This window comes from Rhinopithecus roxellana, chromosome 14, assembly GCF_007565055.1.
Source record: "Rhinopithecus roxellana isolate Shanxi Qingling chromosome 14, ASM756505v1, whole genome shotgun sequence".
NCBI classification, from domain to species: domain Eukaryota; kingdom Metazoa; phylum Chordata; class Mammalia; order Primates; family Cercopithecidae; genus Rhinopithecus; species Rhinopithecus roxellana.
Genome location: NC_044562.1, coordinates 19,514,585 through 19,536,464, shown reverse-complemented (window position 1 = coordinate 19,536,464; position 21,880 = coordinate 19,514,585). Strand labels below are relative to the sequence as shown.

Sequence of the window (21,880 nt, the reverse complement as noted above, 5' to 3'; positions counted from 1 at the left end):
CTTCTCCTTAAGCCACTGTAAAACAAGGAGAATGCTGTCAATAGTATCCAAGGATTACCCTCTTGATATGTCAATAGTATCCAAGGATTGCCCACTTAAGAGTGAAGGAAGGGGAGCCACTCTGTGGCTCCTGGCTTTGTAATCCACATTATAAATGGTGACATAAATGGTCATCAAGCACCCTTGATGGGAACTGTTACAACTGTATTTTATGTACAAAACAGGAAAATATATCTCCTCTATCTTATTATAGACATCTATTTCCCTAAAAGGAACTAATACAAACTTTAATACATTTAAAAACAAATATTGCAAGTAAAATACATTCACAGGTGAGAGACTACTACTAATGGTTCATCTTGCAAGCAAAAAAGACTCAAGATACGTCAACCATAGAAATAGTGACATGGGCTGTGTTAAATCCCCATTTCATTGTTTTTACTATTTACTTTGAGATATATAGAAGTTGAAAGATTCCAACTGTGTAAAAACCTAGAAGTTTTCCCTCAATGTCTTGACCCAGACCAGCTGGAAATTATTACTGAGATTAAAATACATGCATTAGTGAATACTGATTCTTGTAAGACATACAGGCATTATTAGATAACTTACTGGAGAAGAAAAAAATACATGAAGAAATCTCTTTAATCTGATCTCTCTGCTCACAGCATCCTTTTCACTTTTAGACGTCAAATAAAGCAACAGCTGCTTCACAAATCCACTATGTTGGATTTCAAATGATGAAACATCTGACTCTGAGACTATGCTACGGATTTCTACAAGGCACTCAGCTCCACCATCCACCTGAAAGAGTTAGGAAAAGTATTTCTATATTGATTCAAGCAGTACTTAAAAAATACACAACTCACATATCCTCAAAAGGAACTGAATATATTCTCAACGTCCTTTAAAAAAAAAAAGGAGTGGTACAGTCTTAGTAAATCCTTGGAAATTATGATTTTAAACACACACATACACACTAAATATTTCATGAGGAAAACCAGGAATCCATAACATAAGAAGAAAATCTTTCCATTCAACCAATGTAGTTTTCTTTAAAAAAGTATTTCTAAAGGATGAGAACACAAAACTGAAGAATAAGGGGCTATAACACTAGAATGAAAAGAGGAATCAAGAATACAAGGTGTGGCTTTAAATTAACACATTTAAGGTCTCAGCAAAATGAACAATTTCTTGGAAAACATACAACCAAAACTGCTCAAGGTACATCAAAAACAACAACAAAGAAAACAAAACTGAGAACCAGATGAAACATAAAACACTTGCTAGTAAACCTCTAGCCTCTCCTGCCACTCTTGAGACCCCATGTGGAGAGAGGGTCTAAGGAAGGCCTATCATCTATACCTATAGTTGAGGATGACTTAGAAAACAGATGTGCCTATGGGGACATTTCTGAAGTTTCTTCATCTGTCAAGAATTATGAAATGTGAAGGAAAGAAAGTCAAATATGAGGTTTCTAGTACATTTAATACAGACTGATGAATCCTGATAGTCAAGGGATAAGTAAAAGAAATGCCAGCACCAAGGGTATATATAAGGTAAGAGTCGACGTATGATAGCTAAATCCACAGGAAGCTAGAGAGTCATGAAGGAAAAGAGTAGCAGGAGATGCTGGGAAGAGACTGAAATAGAGCAGCAAAACGCACTGGCCACAGCACCTGGAGGTTGAGTTGTTCGGTTGCAGCACAAAGTCTCTGAAGGACATTCAAGGCAGGGTTGCTTCCATCCATATTCTCAGAACTGAAATAACGTTCGACAAATTTATGTGCCTGCTCCTTAATCCAACCTTTAATTTTTTCTCTACAAGGAACAAAAAGGAGATATTAAAGTCCCAGTGTATGTAGAAAGGAGATATTAAAGTCCCAGTGTATGTAGAAAGGAGATATTAAAGTCCCAGTGTATGTAGAAAGGAGATATTAAAGTCCCAGTGTATGTAGAAAGGAGATATTAAAGTCCCAGTATGTAGAAAGGAGATATTAAAGTCCCAGTGTATGTAGAAAGGAGATATTAAAGTCCCAGTGTATGTAGAAAGGAGATATTAAAGTCCCAGTGTATGTAGAAAGGAGATATTAAAGTCCCAGTGTATGTAGAAAGGATATAACTTCTGATCAACGTAAATAGCTGCTACATTTAAAATCCTTTCTGGTCTATGCTTAGAGATTAATAAATCCAGAATCCACAACCAAATTAACTTTCACTTTGAAAATGGGCTATGATGGAGAACTGTTTAAAAACTTAAAATACACTGCAGGTTATTACATGAATTGTAAACAAAGTGTACTAATTTTTTGGAACCCTGCAATATAACCCTTTCCTAAGTATTCCCTTTATTTTCTAAAGTACATACATATGTGCATTATCCTTGCGTTTCCTGGAGAGCTGAAGTCAGGATTTACAGACCAGAAACACACACCTATTAAGGATGTAATAAGCTATGGCAAACAAGACCCAGCTGCTTAAATTACAAATGCTGACAGCTTCAGCAATTCATTCACTTCATTATTTTTATACACTGAAATTCAGATAAACAACCAACAAAACCAGAGACAGCATGTTTATTTTCTCAATGACATTTGGTCTTTTAAAATTTACCTGCAGAGGGAAGTAATCATGTTGGTATGCTACATGCAGAACCCAAAAATAAAACAAGTCCCAAGGTCTTTTATTTAAAAAAAAAAAAAAAAAGGCTCTCCCCTAAAATCTTTAAGTTCCATTGTAATGGGTAGAAATTTTATCATAAATGATGTGAAGAGTGTGGACAGAAAATGTCAGCTTTTCCTTGTCTGGAACAAAACTGAGAAAGAGGTTCCCCAAGGAACACAACTTGGTTTTGAACATATGAGACTTTCAGTTAGGTATGCTGGAAGGAGTTTCAAAGCACATGACTAGAACTTAGGACAAAGCCAGATGCAGGGTTCATAAACTGAGAACCTACCTAATTCTTGAACTATGCTTCTAAGAACAAATTAAAGTGTTATGTCTATGTATCATCTCCATACAATAAATGTACTGGCTGAAATAATGTTAAGTTTTTCTAATATGGGAATAGAAGCAACATAAAATTCCCCCCCCCCCCCTTCACCTATTATTGGAGATGGTATCCTTTGAGGCAGCCCTGGCAAGGCCACTACCTCCTGCAGTCCGTGCTGGCTCAATGTTGTTGCTATTGGACTGTGCACTTAACCTTCCCCATGTTTTTGGATTCAAGCTTGCCAGGAAAGAAGATTTAGGTGACTGAGTAGTGGTGGGGCTTTTAGCTATGAAAAGAAAAAAGAACTACAGTTAGGTCATTTTAGTTTAAGTCATGAAAAACAACTGATTTTTAAGATTCACAGTCTTAACAGATTAATAAACTAAAAGAACTAAGAACACTTAGTCCTCAGGAAACTTAGGCATACTTCAAGAGCTACTGGCAGTTTTAATGAAGTAAACATTTCTGCACCTGCTACCACCCTCCCCTTTACCTCCCCATAGTTTCATCAAAGTGGTTACCTTGATTGTCTACTTTGTCATCATCTCTTGGAGGTGAGTACTTTGGCCTTCTTGGCCCTCGTTTTGGCAGTCGTTTTCTCTTTAGAACATCACTTAATCGACTATCACATGCGAAAATATGAGATAAGTTTAGTAATTACCACTGTTTTATATCTTTACTCACCGAAAAAGCAAGCTAAAATGGCAGAAACAGTGAGTTATAAAATACTGTCATAACAAGGTATGTTCTTGTTTAGTGATTGTTTAATGCCAATTCTGTGCCAGTCATGTTCTAGAGGTGTGCAGACACAGGAAATGATTATTCAGAAAATAACTAGCTGTTTATATTCAACTATGAAACATAGAGCCAAATAAGACGACTGATCAATTTTCTATGTTGTTCAACTTTAAATGGTAGTATGAAAGTACATAAAACAAATATGCAACACAAAGGAGCAGAATAAAAATAAATGGGTAATCACCAACCTGAAAAAGAATGTTAAATCTGCATACCATACCTTTTCCCCTAACCAAAATGGCCACGAGTAACATATACGTGACACTTAGTGTTCATGTTGTCAAAATACCCCTCTGCCTCTAATATACTACTGAAAGTAATTTCAGTGTGACAATGGAAATAACATACTAAATAAATGTGTTTATAAAACATTTTAGTATGGTTTTTAAAACCTATATACAAATCTAGTGAGTAGTGCGAGTAATTTATTCTGAATTAGAATCATTTAAACACCTGTAGCCTGTTCTAACGACACTAGAAATAGTTTGTAACAGCAATAAATTTTTAGATTAACAAAGCTAAGTAAGATGAAAAGACTGAAAAATATGGTTTAGTTGGTCTGTGGCCCAAATAAAACTGGAAAAATCTGGGAAAAAAAAAAAAAAACCTGGAACATTTCCAACACCTGACATTTCTATGGAATATACTTAATAATGTGCTCGAATATGCTTGACAATCAGGAAAAATAAACTTTCAAAGGATGAGAAATGTAAATAATTTCCATTTTAAAAAATATGAATTTTTCATTTGCAACCATGCTGTAATATGGAACCACTTAAAACTATTTAAAACCGTGTAAAAATATTTTAAGAAAAAAGTTATTTTCTCTTTCCTTGGCATAATCAACTGTTAGACTCTAAAATCAATTCCAACGCCTTAAATTAAAATGGCTCGGAAACACTGCATTTGAGCTGGGCATGCTAGCACATGCCTATAGTCCCAGTTACTTCGGAGGCCAAGGTGGGGAGGCTCATTTGAGCCCAGGAGTTCCAGGTTAGAGTGAGAAACAGAGCAAGACCCCGTGCCATGTCTCAGGGAGAAAGTAAAAAAATTTTAAAGGGAAAGAAATATTGCAATTGTCTGAACTGTATCATCCCCTGTAATTTACTGAGTATCTATGATGTCTCAGGCACCATGCCTACATTATAGTAAAACCCTGCAATAACTTATGTTACTGCAGCAGCTAGTGGGTAGGAATGGGGCTGGGAAGGAAGTAAAAGAGAGAGCAAGGCTGGAAAGGAAAATGGCAGCCAAAAGCTTGTAGTACTCTTGTACTTCCCTGTAGAATCAGGGAAGTACAAGAGTCCCCAGAACTCTCCAAGTCCAATCTCCTCAGACTGGTCAAATAACATGGGTACCAGTTAAACTCAGCAGTTTCCTAAAATAATACCCACTGTGCCAGAAGTTCAGTCTGCCACAAGTCTTGAAACTGCCAACATTCATATTTAAGCTAGAATAGAAAACTGCCACCAGGTGGCACCAATTCCCCTCATCCTCTCTCCTACCTGAGTTGGCTGCCTGCACAGGACAATGCTACCCTGCAGATTATAAGACTAAATGTTTGGACCCCACTTATTATTACTATATTTTAGCATGATCTACTTTTCAGCTTAAAAGAAGCCAAAAGGAGTACTGCAGTGAATACATTCTCAATTTCAGAACTGATTTTGGTTCATCATGTACCACTCATCTAGTAATATTAAGCTTCTAATAGAAGAAAATAAAAACACTTTTAGACTGTGGTTTGTTTCTAACACAACAAAACGGAAACCAATGGAAAGTTTGGAAACATTCTTAGTAGCATGGTATAACGAAGATTAAAAGCTGATAAATGAGTCGGAGTAGAAAATTTAAGAACTCCCATTTTCCCTTATTAAAAATTAGCAAAGTATTTACTCCCAGTTGCCAATTAAAGATAAACCTGAAAGCAGTATTTTTTGGCCTTAATTCTAAGACTTCTAATTTTCAGTATTTTTAACTGTATCAATATCTGGATGTCTCTAAGGTCATATGTATGCAGCAGCACAAAAAAGTCCCAAGATTATGAAATCAGAAACCAGAATTCAAATCCCACAACATTAGATCCTACAAGTAACATAAGTGTTGTAACACTGTTCAAGTCACAAATGTCTCTGAACTTTAGTTTCCTTGTATGTCAATGGGAATAAAACTAATCTCTTACAGTTCCTAAACACAGCCCAATATAGGTTTCCAATAAATCTTTTCTTCCCATTCTCATTAACAAAACACAGATGGAAAAATACACTATATATATATATATATAGATAGATATGCTAATGTTACCATTTTACTCCCTGTATGATTCTTAGGTACCAAAAAAAGCACTAACAGCAAAGAAATAAAAAACACAACACAATTCTTACTTACCCTTGAGGGCTGAGATCTAAAGAATCATCTCTGCTGTGCTGCAAGCTGGGTGATCCCAAATCAGCTGCAGCATGAGTGGCAGCTGTAGCCGTCCCACTGCTGACTGAAGTTGTGGATCCCAAGGATCCTGACCCATTCGTACATGCCTTTGGTGGACTTGTCAACAAAGACTCGGATTCTGCTAAGTGTTTTACTTGATGCATTACACCTTCATAATAACAGAGATGAAAGGGAGTCAGTTGTAATCAGGAACAGAACCTTCTCCCCACCACTACAAAATCCCTAAATACCAACACTGACATAATACACAAAAAGACTAAAACATAACTGGCAAATAGGTAAAAGAAATTAGGAGTCAGAGTTTTCAACTTGACTTCAATCAGAAAAAAGTATAAAAACTAAAGGTTAAAGAAAAATACTTATATTGAATGTCTTCTAATCTTCAAAACCAGATTATATGAAACTTAATAGGGTCATAAAGTCCTACTCAGAGTTCAAAATACTCATTATAAAAACAATAATCAATTACAGAAATACAGTGCACACCCTGTGGTGTGATAGCCAGAAGGGATGAAAAAGACCTAGAATTATCAGTTAACTTCCAGTGCTACAAAAAGACAAGATCACATTAACACTGTCACCAAAAAAAAGAAAACAGCTATGAAGGGTGGGAACTATCACATCCTTGAAGGTGTGTAAAGAGAGCTAAACATTAACTTGTGAGGCAGGGGTTCCTATCTGTCCTGGAATCATAGGAGAGTATGTATGAAGGAGCGTGACAAAGAACTATCAAAATGTATACCAATGTGTGTGTCTGATTATCAGCTAGTATAAACTATATGTAAATATGTGGATAAATTTAATGTGAGTGAATGAGCACACATTCACAGTTTTCTGGGGAAGAGTCCACGGCTTCTATCATTCTATCAGACTCTTATTAAAAAACAAACTGTAATCCCATGATGAGGCAGTAGGATTGCTTGAGGCAAGGAGCTGACATCAGCCCAGGTGTGCACCACCACACCTGGCTAATTTTTGTATTTTTAGTAAAGACGGGGTTTCACCATGTTGGCCAGGCTGGTATCCAACCCCTGACGTCAAGTGATCCACCTGCCTGGGCCTCCCAAAGTGCTGGGATTACAGGCGTGAGCCACTACGCTCAGCATAAAAGACACATTCTATGTACTCCGAGCTGTAAGCTAACAGAGCTTTAAATGTCATTTTTAAATTGAAAAGCTATCAGTTTTTGTTCAACAGATTAAAACTTTATTTCTATTGAAGTACTATCTAGACTAAATGACTATTAATTTATATGACATTACCTTCTCTTCTGAAGTAAACACTAAAAATATCAGGTAACTTCTGCATTAAGATTTCTGCCATCTGAAGTGCTCCCACTACTATCTTCAGGTCTTGGCTTGACAGCATGGAAGCAATGTGACTAAAAAAAGAAAGCATTTGTATATAAAACTCCGCCTGAATTTGATGATTATTTTTGGCCATACTACTTTAAATTGAGAGCAAAGCATCTTCATTGTGAAACCATTCTATTAACATAAATATTTTTCTTAAATGCTCAACTTTTATATTTTATAAAAGCTGTATGTGAATATGAATAGACATTAGACAAAAAAGAGCTCAAGATACTCCAAACAAACTTTTGTGCATATTTTTTCTATTATTACTTTAGAGGTTTCTGAAATTACTTGCAGAGATCTGAATTTGTAAAATGTTTCTACTATTTTCATTAACACACCTTGAAACAGCATGATTTTTCAGAACATCCTTCAGAAGTTCAGCATCCGCAAAATAAATTATCCTAAGAATTGCTCTAAGGCACTTATGTCTGACCGCAGGTCCTGCTGAGGAACTATACACTTCATAAAGAACACCAAATAATGTCTTAATAAAAGACTTAGCCAGTTCTGGATCCTCTTTCATAAGCTGTGCTCGAGCATCATCCTTCTTTGACTCTGAATATCCACCTATTATATTAAAAAAAAAAACAACAACAACAAAAATGCAATCCTGAAGTGACAGACTTCAGAAACACAATAAACAATATAAAATACTCAAGTCAATGTAATTCTTGAAATGCTATGAAAACTTTTTCATTATAAAACACATGAACTTCTTTGATATGATCAACTAGGATTTACAAAGATGCTAAAGGCAACATTAAGACAGACAAAATTCAGCTGTCTAGAAAACCAGTGATCCATTTGGACCAGCTGAAAGTAACAATTCATCACCACACTGTACCTCTTTATTTTACTGATACATATTCAATGAAACAATAGGGAAATCCAGTCCTAACCAACTAAACCAGTGGTAAGAAACAAGAGTTCTAGAAATACACGGTATTTCACTAAAAGCTTTGTAAAATGGATAAAAAAGGTAATTCTGCCACTTTGCTTAGTGACTGACATAAAGTGTAAGGAAAAGATAACTGATAAACAGTAAGTTACACACAAGGGGTTGACAAAGTACGGTCTGTTAAGTCGAATCCAGTCTACCACCAGTTTTTGTAAATATAATTTTATTAGAACGCAGCCATGTACATTTGTTTACATATTGTATATGGTTAACTGAAGGCTACAATGGCAGTGGTGGTGAGTATAGACTATATAACCTGCAACACTTAACATTATTTGCTATCTGGCCCCTTTCTTTTTCTTATTTAATTAATTTATTGAGACGGAGTCTCACTCTGTCGTCCAGGATGGAATGCAGTGGCGGGATCTCGGCTCACTGCAAGCTCCGCCTCCCAGGTTCACACCATTCCTCTGCCTCAGCCTCCCAAGTAGCTGGGACTACAGGCACCCGCCACCATATTCGGCTAATTTTTTGTATTTTTAGTAGAGATGGGGTTTCACCATGTTAGCCAGGATGGTCTCAGTCTCCTGACCTTGTGATCCACCCACCTCGGCCTCCCAAAGTGCTGGGATTACAGGTGTGAGCCACCACACCCAGCACTATCTTGCCCTTTTCCAAAAAAAAAAAAAAAAAAAAAAAACACATTTCTGGACCACTGTTCTCTAGACTACAGCTGCAAAAGCAATGAACTAAATCCCCGAGGGGAGAGATAAATGTCAGAAACCTGGTTTTGTTTTGTTTTTTAATCACGATTATCTGTCCTTAATTAGTTCAGATAATTTTGGCAGGAAGGTACAAAATACAAGGTTGGAAAGAACTAGTCAATGGACCTAAAGGTATAACAGTAGTAACAGGATCAGATAAAAATCTGCATGAGCGAATTCTAACTCGAGTCTCAGGACATCAGGTAAGTAGACAAACTGTGGAAAAGATACCAGTTAATACTGGCTCACTCATCCATTACTGCACATGATTTAAGAAATCCAAAACCAAATTATTGTTATGCAATTGTCTTAAGCTTAAAAAGATACTTAATGAACCAATTATTATTATGCAAACACAAAATATTGCACAATAGTATAGTGCTATTTTAACTCAGAATGTACTTACTAGTGTTACTATTGGCTAAGGGGTTAGGTTTTCTCTGAATGGCACGTGCTGTTCCCGTGTCCTCATTGATTTGCTGCATAGAATTAAAATCAATAGTATAAACTCGTCCCAGAGTGGACAAGCTTATCTCATCCTCACCGACCTGATGGGCTGCCTGAGAGCAAAGAGAGAGAAACTTTGAATATAAACACTGAGAAATCTATTACCTTAAGACACAGTGGGGAACCTCCAAATATGCTATCTTACATATTTATTTCATCAGGCCTTAGATGGTGAAGTTAACAGAAGATGGAAAATTTAATAGTGTAGATATGACAAAACTCATTCATTCACCAAATCATTTTTAATTAGACACAGGTTACATGCCTCAAGCCTTATCAGGGACCCTTAAACAAAATGCAGGTAAAATCTTGATGAAAGATCCACCTATGTAGCATCACTGACACAAAGAAGACACCATTTGTATTAAGAATGCTTTTGAGACACTGTTTATAAAAAAATCAGTTATCCATAAATCTTGGTATTCTTAGATTAAAAACGTTATTTACACGATGAATTCTTAGCAACCTACCAAAATCCTCCCTTAAACAAAATGATCCTATAAAATTGTCCTCATGAAACAAAGACAACTTAAAGATTGAAAGGGACACAACTGAAACAGATTCATTGCCAAGGTTGCGTGTGGTATACAGAACATATTTGAGACAGTTCAATGAGCACAAGTTTGATTTTAAAGAGACTACAGAAGTGACAAAATATTCTCATTACAGAATCCAATCTATGGAACTCCTAGGCTGAATGGAAGACAAGATGCTCAGTACATGTGAGAGAGTAAGCTAATAGTGAAGGTGATCAGGAAGCTAATAGTGAAGGCGATCAGGAAAATGCTAAAAAGAAGATGACTTAGAGTTAGAGACCAGGACCGCTATTAGCAGGATTGGCCTGCTTATATATTGCTTATATATAATGCTGCACAAAACACCAGTCAAAGTCAATTTTCTCATAAAAGTTGGCTCTGAAACTGGATTTATTTTTAAAACTCTTGATTTTATGATGTAAGTCATTGGTTTAAACATTTTTCTAAAATCCTTTTTAGAAACGAACTAGAAGGCACCTTTAAAGAAGACTGTCTATTCAAAATGTGTGATGTTCTAAAAAAAATTCAAAAATCAAAGGTTGAAATTAGAAAAGACATAAATTCTTACAGGTGTCTCATGTATTGAAAATAGTAAATTATGCATGGCATCACAAATAACACAGTGACCAACACCTCCTAAGCTGGAGCAAATATTATGCTAATTTAGTTTTAAAAAATATTTCAGTGCAAACAATATATAAGGAAGTAAAAATAAAAATCACATAAAACTGTCACACAAAATCACTGTCAACATTTTGGTATATTCCTCCCCTTTGTATTATTCATATTTTCACTTATTTTGCTGAATTCCAAAAAGATGCACATAATACTGTATATTGTGTTTTCCATTCATATTTGATTTTATATCATTAAAATTTGTCCCAATAATATCTGGATAACATACAAGCCTATGTGTATCACAATTTACTTAATTATTTACCCGGAACTAGCTATTTCATTTGTTTCCACGTTTTTGCTCTTAAAAAATATTGAGAGGGAACTATTTGTATGTAAATCTTTGCTCATGGGACATTGCTTTCTGATAGAAGATAGACACGTTTTAGAACCTACAGCCTAAGTCTTCCAATGTTTCCTTTCAGAAATGAGGAAACTATGGAACAACAAACTTAAATTACTTGCTCCAAGTCAATCAGGTAGTTAGCAGCAGAAGCAGGACTAGAACATGATGTTTTCTGACCTGAACAGAAATGAGGACCTTGTTCTCAGGAGACAAAACGAGAGAATCTTGAGTTAATTCAAAATCAAGCACATTCAAGTACACATATCCACCTCCCCATTCCATCCCTACACCCACTCTCCAACAAAATAGACATATTTAAACGGTACGATGAAACTACTACCTCAATGATCCGGCTGTCAATCCTGTTATATGGATGCCAGAGGCCCCGATCGTCACGCCACTGCCATATCGCACCATCTGTGTTCTGTGCATTTCCCTTCTTCAACATGGTATCAACTGCAAAAATGCCTTCTTTTGGTAAACATGGCATAAGTTCACTGAAAACAAAAAGTACAATAATTTTAGTAACTTTATGAAATATTAGTAAACGTTAGGTCTATAAAGAAAAATCATCTCACACAAACTACAAGTTATAGTTAGCCCCATCTTTTTTTTTTTTTTGGAGACGAAGTCTCACTCTGTCGCCCAGGCTGAAGGGCGGTAGCACGATCTCGGTTCACTGCAACCTCCGCCTCCCACGTTCAAGCAATTCTCCTACCTTGGCCTCCCAAGCGGCTGGGATTACAGGTGCTCACCACTACGCCCAGCTAATTTTTTGTATTTTTATTAGAGACGGGTTTTCATCATGTTGGCCAGGCTGATCTCGAACTCCTGACCTTGTGATTCACCCGCCTCAGCCTCCCAAAGTGATATTTAGCCCAATCTTTACCAAATCAGAGATGTCAGTTCATACAGTTCTTGAGGACTTCGTGGAACAAGATCAATCTGTTCCTGACAACTTCCATTGGAGGCACCACACAGGAGAAAGTGAAGCGTTTCTGCAATGTCTGTAAAAACCAACAACAAAAAACAAAAGCCTATTAAACTAGTTATAGTACCTCATGCAAGAGCAAATATTACCCAAGGGGGGAAAATAATCAGAATTATTTTCTTATAAAGCAACATAATGCAGAAATTAATGTAAAAAATGCAAAAGTGCTGTAATAAAGACGTAAAAAGAAATTCGTGTAGATTTTAACAATCTCTTTCTGGAGACTTCATTCTTTAGTCCAAACCTAGCTGGGTGCCTCATCACAATTCCTTCTTAACCCTAAGACTTCAGGAACCCTTTATTTCTTTCCTTGAGAAGCACAGTATTTTGCACAAAAATGCATTCAACATACCACAAATCAAATATATTCATGTATTTGTCTTCAATTCAAATACACTGAAAATGTGTGGCCTATAGTATAAAATGTAACAATTTAAAGTATCTGAATCTTATTGTATTGTGATCAGGAAAACCGCTACCTAAGTGACACTGATTACATGCAAACTTGATACAAGGATCAGGCAGGCATTCTCTACTGTAAGTTTCCATTGCCAGAAGACATCAATTTCTGGAGGACTCTGCAATGATAAAACCACTCAGACGTGCTGACACCGTGAGTGGAAGGAACTCTCACTCTCTACAGTTTAGTCAGTCTAAACCTAAGGAAAGCTGAAACCTAAAGACACAGCGGGGTCTTTGCTGATTGTGTGTGTGTTCCTGTAAATATTATACATATGCAAAATATACATAGACATTTTATTAGAATATTTTGCCAATAATCAGTAAGTTCTATAATCAAGAAAAATATTCATTAATGATTTGGGCAGAGAGATGTGGATAGTGAATTGCCTGCCACACAGAATTTCACAATTAGTGGTTAAGATTTTTTTTAAATTGCGGTTTTGCAACTTCATAGAGAAGTCTGAATACATGGTATGCTGCATTATAAGGATTTTATTTTTTTAGAAGTCAAGGGATGACAACAAAATAGAGACAAATAGAAGAGGTCCACATTTCCTTTTACAGGGTTATTACAGTAAGCAACTATGGTGACCTCCATATGACAAACATGTGGTAAACTGCCTGGAGCATGCAAAAGAGGTGAAAATATACTAAAAGAAAAAAAAAAGTTAAACAAAAGGCAGGCAGCAATTTTCCAAAATAGTATTTAGGGATGTGCTATAACAAAATGTACATTAACAAGAAATAATCTCTCTCAATGATTCAGGAAATGTTGGGATAAACAAGGTTCAAAGAACTCCTAGGGACTTTAGTAAGTAAAATGAATTGTGGATACTCAAGAAGAGTTGAACCTTTCCCAGTCGTATTTAGGAAAAGAGCACTTTCTTCAAGACCACTCAAAATAGGGTTGCCTGGAACACCAAGTTTGGAAAAGACTCTATGCTTTATGGAGAATCTTTCCAACTAGCCACCTCAACAACATTATTTTTCTACAAAGTTATGTGCCAATGTGTTAATTCACAAGAAGAGCAACTAAATATAAAACTGAGCTTCCCTAAAACGAAAATATTATACTGCTAAATATACTGTCTCAGACAGTATGGGACCACTCAGACAGTATGGGACCACTCAGACAGAGTGGGACCAAAGATGATTTTATCAGTTAATATCATCACTGACTCCCAGGGTAACATCCATAGAGATTAGAATTAGAGGCTATGAAATTACGCACAATTAAAGGTATTCTATACAAAAGTGATCAATACTAGAAGCAATCGTAACATCCAGGTGTGATGGCTCATGCCTATAATCCTAGTACTTTGGGAGGCCAAAGCGGAAGGAAGGCTTGAGCCCAGGACTTCAAGAACACCCTAGGCAATACAGTGAGACCTTGTTTCTACAAAAAGTTAAAAAGAAAAAACAAAATTATAATGTATAGATGTTGTTTGGTGCCCCGTCATTCTCTGACATCAACTTGTTAAGTCTAAGGATTGAGAGAGGAATGGTCAACTACAAGAGCAGTGCAATACAATTTTATTTCCCATACACTGTGTAAAGGTTTAGAAAGACCTTTCTAAATCTGAAAGGTCTACATTTGAAAACGTTTAGAAATAACAAATGAGCAAACATCAGAGGTATTCATCATTATAAATACATTCCTACTTTCTGAGGGAAGAAAGCATTGTGGAATCAGAAAAACTGCTAGAAAATCTAACATGGGCAGAAAAAGCAACCTATGTAAGCTGAGACAGCTGGTTATTGGTTAACATAAAACTCAGAATTCTCCTAATCAAGGATGGTTACATGACAAACATTGCATAGAAATTAATGACTTTGTATTGTTAGCCCTAGAAACACCAAGGGCAAACATTTAATTTATACTTTAAAAGGAGTATGTTAGAAACATTAACATACCGTCCCAACACAAATTTATTACATATTAACACTTTTCTTTACTATCCAGCGCCTATGATATTAGTAATCTCTTCTATTTGCTCGGCTTATGTTGACTTTACATATTAATGAAGAACCAACTTTTCCTGCTTAAAGTAGAACAGTAAAATTGCACTTACTTTGTTTCATAAGTTGAACAGCTAAAGTTGGACAGTTGGAACACATCAGAGAAAACATGCGAACCACCATTATAAACATCCCAGAACTTAAAATGGGTGGAGTCACTACCAACAGCTGTTGAACATTTGTAAGCAGATCTTTGGAAGCAACCTGCTGGAGTAAATTCTTCACAAACACAAGAATAAAGGAATTATTACATCAAGATTCAGCAATTCAACAACCTCATAAAAATACTACCAAAGACTAAACACTTACCTCCTCATGCTGGAAGTTGTCCACTAGGCGTGCAAAACAAAGGCAAGTGCTTTCTACTGACTTTTTATCCTAGTTTTTAATAAAGGAAAATAAAATTTATTAGCATAAAGCATTTTCACTGTCATATATCACTATTTCATCTTCTTCCTAATCCCAGATTCTTCAAGGCAAGCTCAATTAGTAAACGATGGCTTTGAAAATGCAAATGGGCCTAAGCAAGGTAGTCAGTAACATCACAATTTCAAAACAAAGAGGAAACAAACCAACCTCTCTCCTGTATAAAGGCCACTACTAGATAAAAGCAAATACACAGAAAAGGAAGAACTATTATGCTTATGCAATCTCAATACCTAAACAAATCTTATACTAAACGAATATATAAATATCCTACTTTCCTTTAAAAGCATTACAAGTAGAAATGTTTAAGTGGGTACACACTAAAAAGTTAGAAGAAGGAAAGTTGCGAGAACCAGACATTGTTTCTTGACAATGTTACAAATAGGGCATAGACTTGCAATATTCACTATTAAAAACAAGTAATTCACTATGAAAAAGTTACACTACAAAAACAAATTGCCATATTTGTCATAAAAACAGGGTGGCATCATCGACAAAACATTTGAAATAATTTGTCATAAAAAGAAGGGAAAGAATGTTTTACTGGCTAGACTGATGTTTTGATAGACCTTGATTTTTCCTAATTTATAAGTGGACTTTTCATATGTAAAAATTAGACTTGTTTCTACAAAAATGAGAATATTTCAGATATTATAAAGGCCTAGAGCCTAAACCTTCACTGACAGTACAATAAATCTAGAAAGAGTGCTAGAAATAGTGACTATTTAACTTCTCCAAATCTTTTGTCTTATTTCTAAAGAACATCATATGGAACTGATTATCACATGACAGAGCATACACTTTTAGACTACAGAAAAGATTATCTCAACTATGTTTTTATTTATTATTATTATTCTGAGACAGAGTTTCACTCGTTACCCAGGCTGGAGTGCAATGGCACGATCTCAGCTCACTGCAAACCTCCACCTCCCAAGTTCAAGCGATTCTCCCGCCTCAGCCTCCCAAGTAGCTGGGATGCATCAGCACGCCCGGCTAATCTTTTATTTTCAGTAGAGATGGGGTTTCACCGTGTTGGTCATGCTGGTCTCTAACTCCTGACCTCAGGTGATCCACCCACCTCGGCCTCCCAAAATGCTGGGATTACAGGTGCAAGTCATTGTGCCCCCAGCCAACTATGTTTTTAAAAATAAACACATAAACACATTTTAAAAAAATGAATAACACTACTTTGTCTTGATCATCTAAGAAGCAAAAGACTCTAGGGTGATTCAATGATCACTACTATTTTATCTTACATAAATCCCTTATTTGGTCAGGCGCGGTGGCTTACGCCTGTAATCCCAGCACTTTGGGAGGCTGAGACAGGTGGGTCACTTGAGCGCAGGAGTTTGAGACCAGCCTGGCCAACATGGCGAAACCCTGTCTCTACTAAAAACACAAAAATTAGCTGGGCGTGATGGCACGCACCTGTAATCCCAGCTATTCAGGAGGCTGAGGCAGGAGAATCGCTTGAACCCGAGAGGCAGAGGCTGCAGTGAGATCACGCCACTGCACTCCAGCCTGGGCAACAGAGTAAGTAAGACTCAGTCTCAAAAACAAAACAAAACAGAACAAAAAAAAAATTTCTAAATTGTTTAAAAATATTTTTATGAACCTAATGTCCCACGGGTCTTAGCCATACTTTGTAATGGCAATTTTAAAGCCAGGTTTCTAGAAATATCTTTAGCAATAACAAACAATGCTTTAAAATATTTCTCTGTAGTTTAAAAAAAAAAAAATCCATTTCTCCATAGCCTTGAAGCTGCACTCACAATTTGTCCTCACCATCCCCGGCCCATAAACCCTGTTTTTCACCATCCCCGGCCCATAAACCCTGTATCATCAGGTCCATTGATTCTGCTACCTAGACAATCACTTTTGCTCTTCTCCAACCCCAGACAGCCACAAACTACATTTTCCATTTCTGTTTGGGACACAGTCTAGTCTCTCTTCTGGTCTTAACCCATATCCTCCTGCTTCCCATCTGCCTCCTCCAATGCCTCTCAAGAAAGGGTGATCTTTCCAAAAGGAACTTCTGATCATATCACAGAGTAAATACTCAATGTTTGCTGAAATAACAAATCCATCCCTTAAAGTCAAAATTGTTAAAGTCATCAAACATATGAATTACTGTTCGTTTGAATAAATCTACCAAAATTTTATAAAATAACCTAATATGGCACATAACTGGATAAAAACAAAAAATATCACTCAGAACATTTTTGATTATATATGCAGTTGAAAGATTTAAAATACTAACTGAAATTGTCATTTTTAAAAAGTGGCTAGGCAGGATAGTTCATGCTTGTAATCCCAGCACTTTGTGAGGCTGAGGCAGGTGGATCACTTGAGGTCAGGAGTTCAAGACCAGCCTGGCCAACATAGCAAAACCCCGTCTCTACTAAAAATACAAAAATTAGTAGGGCGTGGTGGCACACACCTGTAATCCCAGACTTACTCGGGAAGCTGAGGCAGGAGAATCACTTGAACCCAGCAGGCAGAGGTGGCAGTGAGCTGAGATCATGCCACTGCACTCTAGCCTGGGTAACAGAGCTGAGACTCTATCTCAAAAAAAATAAAATTAAATAAAAAATAAAATTAAAAAAATAAGTAATAAAACACTTAATGGCACATAAAATAGATGCATATTTTACCTGATGTGTTAGCCTTTGGGTTAGCAATGGGAGGGAATCTGCCACAAAATGAAATTCATCTGGTGTGATACTCTGGCAGCAATTGGCTGCAATTGCTAATGCATTTCTTTGGGCATTTATGCTGAAGAATTCTAAGTACAGCAAGCAGTCTGCCAAACCACCCTAAAATATAGAAAACTGTTAAGGTAAAGAAAAATCCTTTATCAGCAATAAAAATAATTTAACTCTTAAAAAGTCTAGCACATTACTTTGGAAACAACACTTGTATCTTACAAAAACTGCAATCAAGTAGCTTGTACAAATGTGGATTTTAAAAATTCTACATAAGGTGAAATGTAGTCCTTCAGTAACAACACTTACCGCCTGTAGAATGGCTTTACTGTGTCTCCGTGACAACATCTCCAAGGCAGTCAAGGCCTGCTCTGCCACATCAATACACTGAATAACTTGCAGCTGGGAACATATAGTCACCATAAGGTTATCATTTAAGTTCTTTTCCAATAACTTATCTTCTACAGACAGTATTTTCTCTAATTTACATCAATGTATACTATCTCAAAACATGTAACCCACCATAGGATGTAAGTCGCTTAGCAGCTTAAGCTATAAAGTATGGCCAAAACAGTTTCCTTCTAACCAGTTTGTGGTTTTAAGATACTGAAAAATGTTTTACATAATAAACCAAACCCAATTACATAACTTTTAAATCTTCAGATTTAAAATAGATGAGTTGTTTTACATAACAAAATTTTAAAATCAGATTTTAACTTTACACCGTATTGCAAATTTATGAGATAAAGCAAATTTTGTTGTGCATTAAACAAACAAAAAGGTCCGTAAGACAGACCAAAAACACAGTTTACTACAAACCATATGAAAATTTCTATTCCCCAGATTCAACTTTCTCAGCTACATAATGAGGGTATAAATAGCTATCAACCTCACTGGGATGTTTTCTAGAAATCAGATTATTTTTATTCAAGTACTTTAAAGTTCTTCTCTGAAAGTTCTTATATTAATGTGCTAATTATTACTAAAAATTACAAGACTAGGCTGGGATTCTACAAATGATTTATCTTCAACTTCAAACTATTGATCTGCTGGACATAAAACATTTTTCAGGACTCTTGGCGAAAAAATATACTTTATGTAGATAATGAAAGCTGAAATTCAAGAGTTTGAAACTTGATTTCCCTATGCCTGCTTTTGAACAAATGGGGTAAAAGTAGGATCACCTTTTCTAAAAAGACAGGAATAGCATCTACTACAACAGCAGAAGATCGAGGAAGTGCTTCCATCATGTATGTTAAGGCTCGACAAGCATGGTTCATCTAGAAAAGAAGAGATTTCAATGAATAAAAACTCAAAACTTAAATATCCACCATTTAAAAAAATACAGTATATACTTACAATATCAAAATTATGCTCCATCTGAAGTAATGTAATCTGTTAAAAAGATAACAAAGTATTAGAAGGTATATTCCTTGGGAAAATCCTAAAGGTGTTTCTTCCTCTTCTATTTGAACTTCAGCTGAAATGGTATTATTCGTAGCTTTTACCACACAAAAATAACGTCAAGATAAAACCTAGTAGGCATACACCAGAAATGATTACACTCAGGATGGTTCATCACACACAGTGACTCCGACTTGAGTGTGCTGCTGGATAACCATCACCTCATGATACAGGTCACAAACAAAGCCTTCTTGTTACTTACAAACTATCCTTTTGGTAGCTCTAACCCCTTTCAGAAGCCTATTAATATATCCCTGAGGACTTACCAGTGTTAATAAATACTAGATACATAAATAAACAGGATCAGCAATGCATTGACATTTGTTGAATTAACAAATGTCAGCAAAGATTCAGGACCATAACTCTTGTGAACAAGCTTCTCTAAAACACACAAGCACCCTTTAACTCAGCTTTAAAATAAACAGTAATACAGGATTTAAACACAAGATAGATCACATCAGAAACTATGCACTAATTAAAGTCAAATTAATATAATTACTCCATATACGTTGGAATAAGTTTAAATATCGATTTTAGTGTTTCTTGTGGGAAAGATCTTAAGCAGATTTCAGCTATGTTTTTCTAATGAAGGAATGCAAAACTGCTGGGGATACACACTCCGTCCTCTCGAAGCAGCTGAATCACCAAAGAAATTTTCTCCTTGGGGGTAAGACAGTCATTCACTGTCTTCTGGTTCAACAGAAATTTTTAAATGCACTGAATTAAGTACCCTTCAATTAAATTTATAACAACAACAACAAACATCAGATATTCTAACACAATACTCATGCAATATGAATGTCTTCTCAGCTCTGAATTGTGCTGGGTAAAGTATACCTATATACCAGAAGTCCTAAGGACTATTTTTGTTTAAAAGCACTTACACACAAACACCATAACACATACACACACTCCATTTCAGGACTTAAAAAAACAAAATCCTATTTATCAAATCACTTAATATTAGTCACTTAGAACACTTAGTGTAATTTGAGAGGGGTTGTCATGTTAAAAGAAAAAGTACTAAGTTCCCCAATTATGAAACAACCTTGTTATACCGTGTTTGGGAAGGACTGATATAGGCAGATTCCCTTTCACCAAAAATGGCTATTTATGTCACATGACTGTACTGTGATGAAGAGACATACATAAATAATATTCAACTGTGATAAAACACATATCTGGAGAACTCATTAATAACAGCCATTATTAATAGTGAGAGCATCCTTGTGCAAGTCCATCAGGTACTTAAATCTAATTAACAACCAGCACACTGAGTAAAGTGAATTATGTATCAACATTTCTGCCTAGACTTAATGGCTTCTTTAACTAATAAAAATTAAGATGTAACTGTAGATGGTATAAGGCAAGCCCGGTTATTTGGTGCTACTTCTTTGTGAACAAACAGCAATAACAAGAAAACAAATGAAAATTTGACTCGGGTCACAGAAGCCGGCTACTGAACACAGCAGCAGTCTGAGGACGGCCATTAACACAGGCGAATCTGAAAGGTGAAAGGTTAATAATATTGCTATCAGGAAACATGCAGAAAGCAGCATGTGCACCTTTACCTAGAATGGAAATGATAACATCTGAACACTGGCTTTTATTATCTGCATCTGGGTGGCAGGTGAAGAAATTCTTTATCAAACTCTGCCAGAGCTGAGCCCTCCAAGTAAGAACAAGCAGAATAAGAATCGTCACCTTGCATTTCACAGGCTTTTCTTTACTCAGCTCTCTCACCAAAACTCAAGCTATCTTCATATTTGATCAAATAGGACAATATGATGTAACAACCAGAACTTCATCTTTTTGTCAGCTGTACTGCATATACAAAAAAGATTTACATGGTATTTATATGTAATTTCCAAAATAAAACATGCTACAAATGTCATCATGTTTATGTTTGTCTTTTGGTAGTGTTTGATTTAGACTCACATTTTAATCTTACATTATAGCCAATTTCTTTAACTTTGGACAAAGAAATTATCAATCCACTATTTAAACACTGTATTGTGCTAAGGTGCCTACATTTGATAATGGCAATTTTTCTTCCTATTGTTTTCATATTTAAAAGTTTAAGGAATCAAGCTGTTAACAAATTTCACGTATCAAAATATCAACCCATAACTGTGTTGAAAAGGCACTAAGAAGATTTTTAAAAGTCTTTATGTCTTTTTCTGAGACAGAGTTTCACTCCTGTTGCCCAAGCTGGAGTACAGTGGCACGATATTGGCTCACTGCAAGAGATTAGAGCGATTCTCTGCCTTCCAGGTTCAAGTGACTGTCCTGCCTCAGCCTCCTGAGTAGCTGGGATTTACAGGCACCTGCCACCATGCCCAGCTAATTTTTTCTATTTTAAGTAGAGACGGGGTTTCACCACGTTGGCCAGCCTGGTCTCGAACTCCTGACCTCAGATGATCGACCTATCTCGGCCTCCCAAAGTACTGGTATTACAGGCATGAGCCACCGTGTCTGGCCAACAAAGAAG

General features: G+C 36.1%; 1 protein-coding gene across 1 annotated transcript in view; it reads right to left on the bottom strand.

Annotated features, from left to right (window-relative positions):
* Window positions 1-21,880, bottom strand: part of TRIP12 (thyroid hormone receptor interactor 12) — a 155,760-nt gene that overhangs the window by 30,777 nt on the left and 103,103 nt on the right. Inside the window, exons 11-26 of the mRNA XM_030917083.1 lie at window positions 19,285-19,320; window positions 19,110-19,205; window positions 18,235-18,327; window positions 17,875-18,036; window positions 15,104-15,172; window positions 14,848-15,013; window positions 12,212-12,329; window positions 11,663-11,819; window positions 9,665-9,818; window positions 7,935-8,163; window positions 7,501-7,619; window positions 6,179-6,386; window positions 3,514-3,614; window positions 3,104-3,278; window positions 1,680-1,821; window positions 613-804 (exon numbers count right to left, since the gene is read on the bottom strand). Coding sequence (XP_030772943.1) covers window positions 613-804; window positions 1,680-1,821; window positions 3,104-3,278; window positions 3,514-3,614; window positions 6,179-6,386; window positions 7,501-7,619; window positions 7,935-8,163; window positions 9,665-9,818; window positions 11,663-11,819; window positions 12,212-12,329; window positions 14,848-15,013; window positions 15,104-15,172; window positions 17,875-18,036; window positions 18,235-18,327; window positions 19,110-19,205; window positions 19,285-19,320 — 2,217 coding nt within the window. The remainder of the gene's footprint in view (window positions 1-612; window positions 805-1,679; window positions 1,822-3,103; window positions 3,279-3,513; window positions 3,615-6,178; window positions 6,387-7,500; window positions 7,620-7,934; window positions 8,164-9,664; window positions 9,819-11,662; window positions 11,820-12,211; window positions 12,330-14,847; window positions 15,014-15,103; window positions 15,173-17,874; window positions 18,037-18,234; window positions 18,328-19,109; window positions 19,206-19,284; window positions 19,321-21,880) is intronic.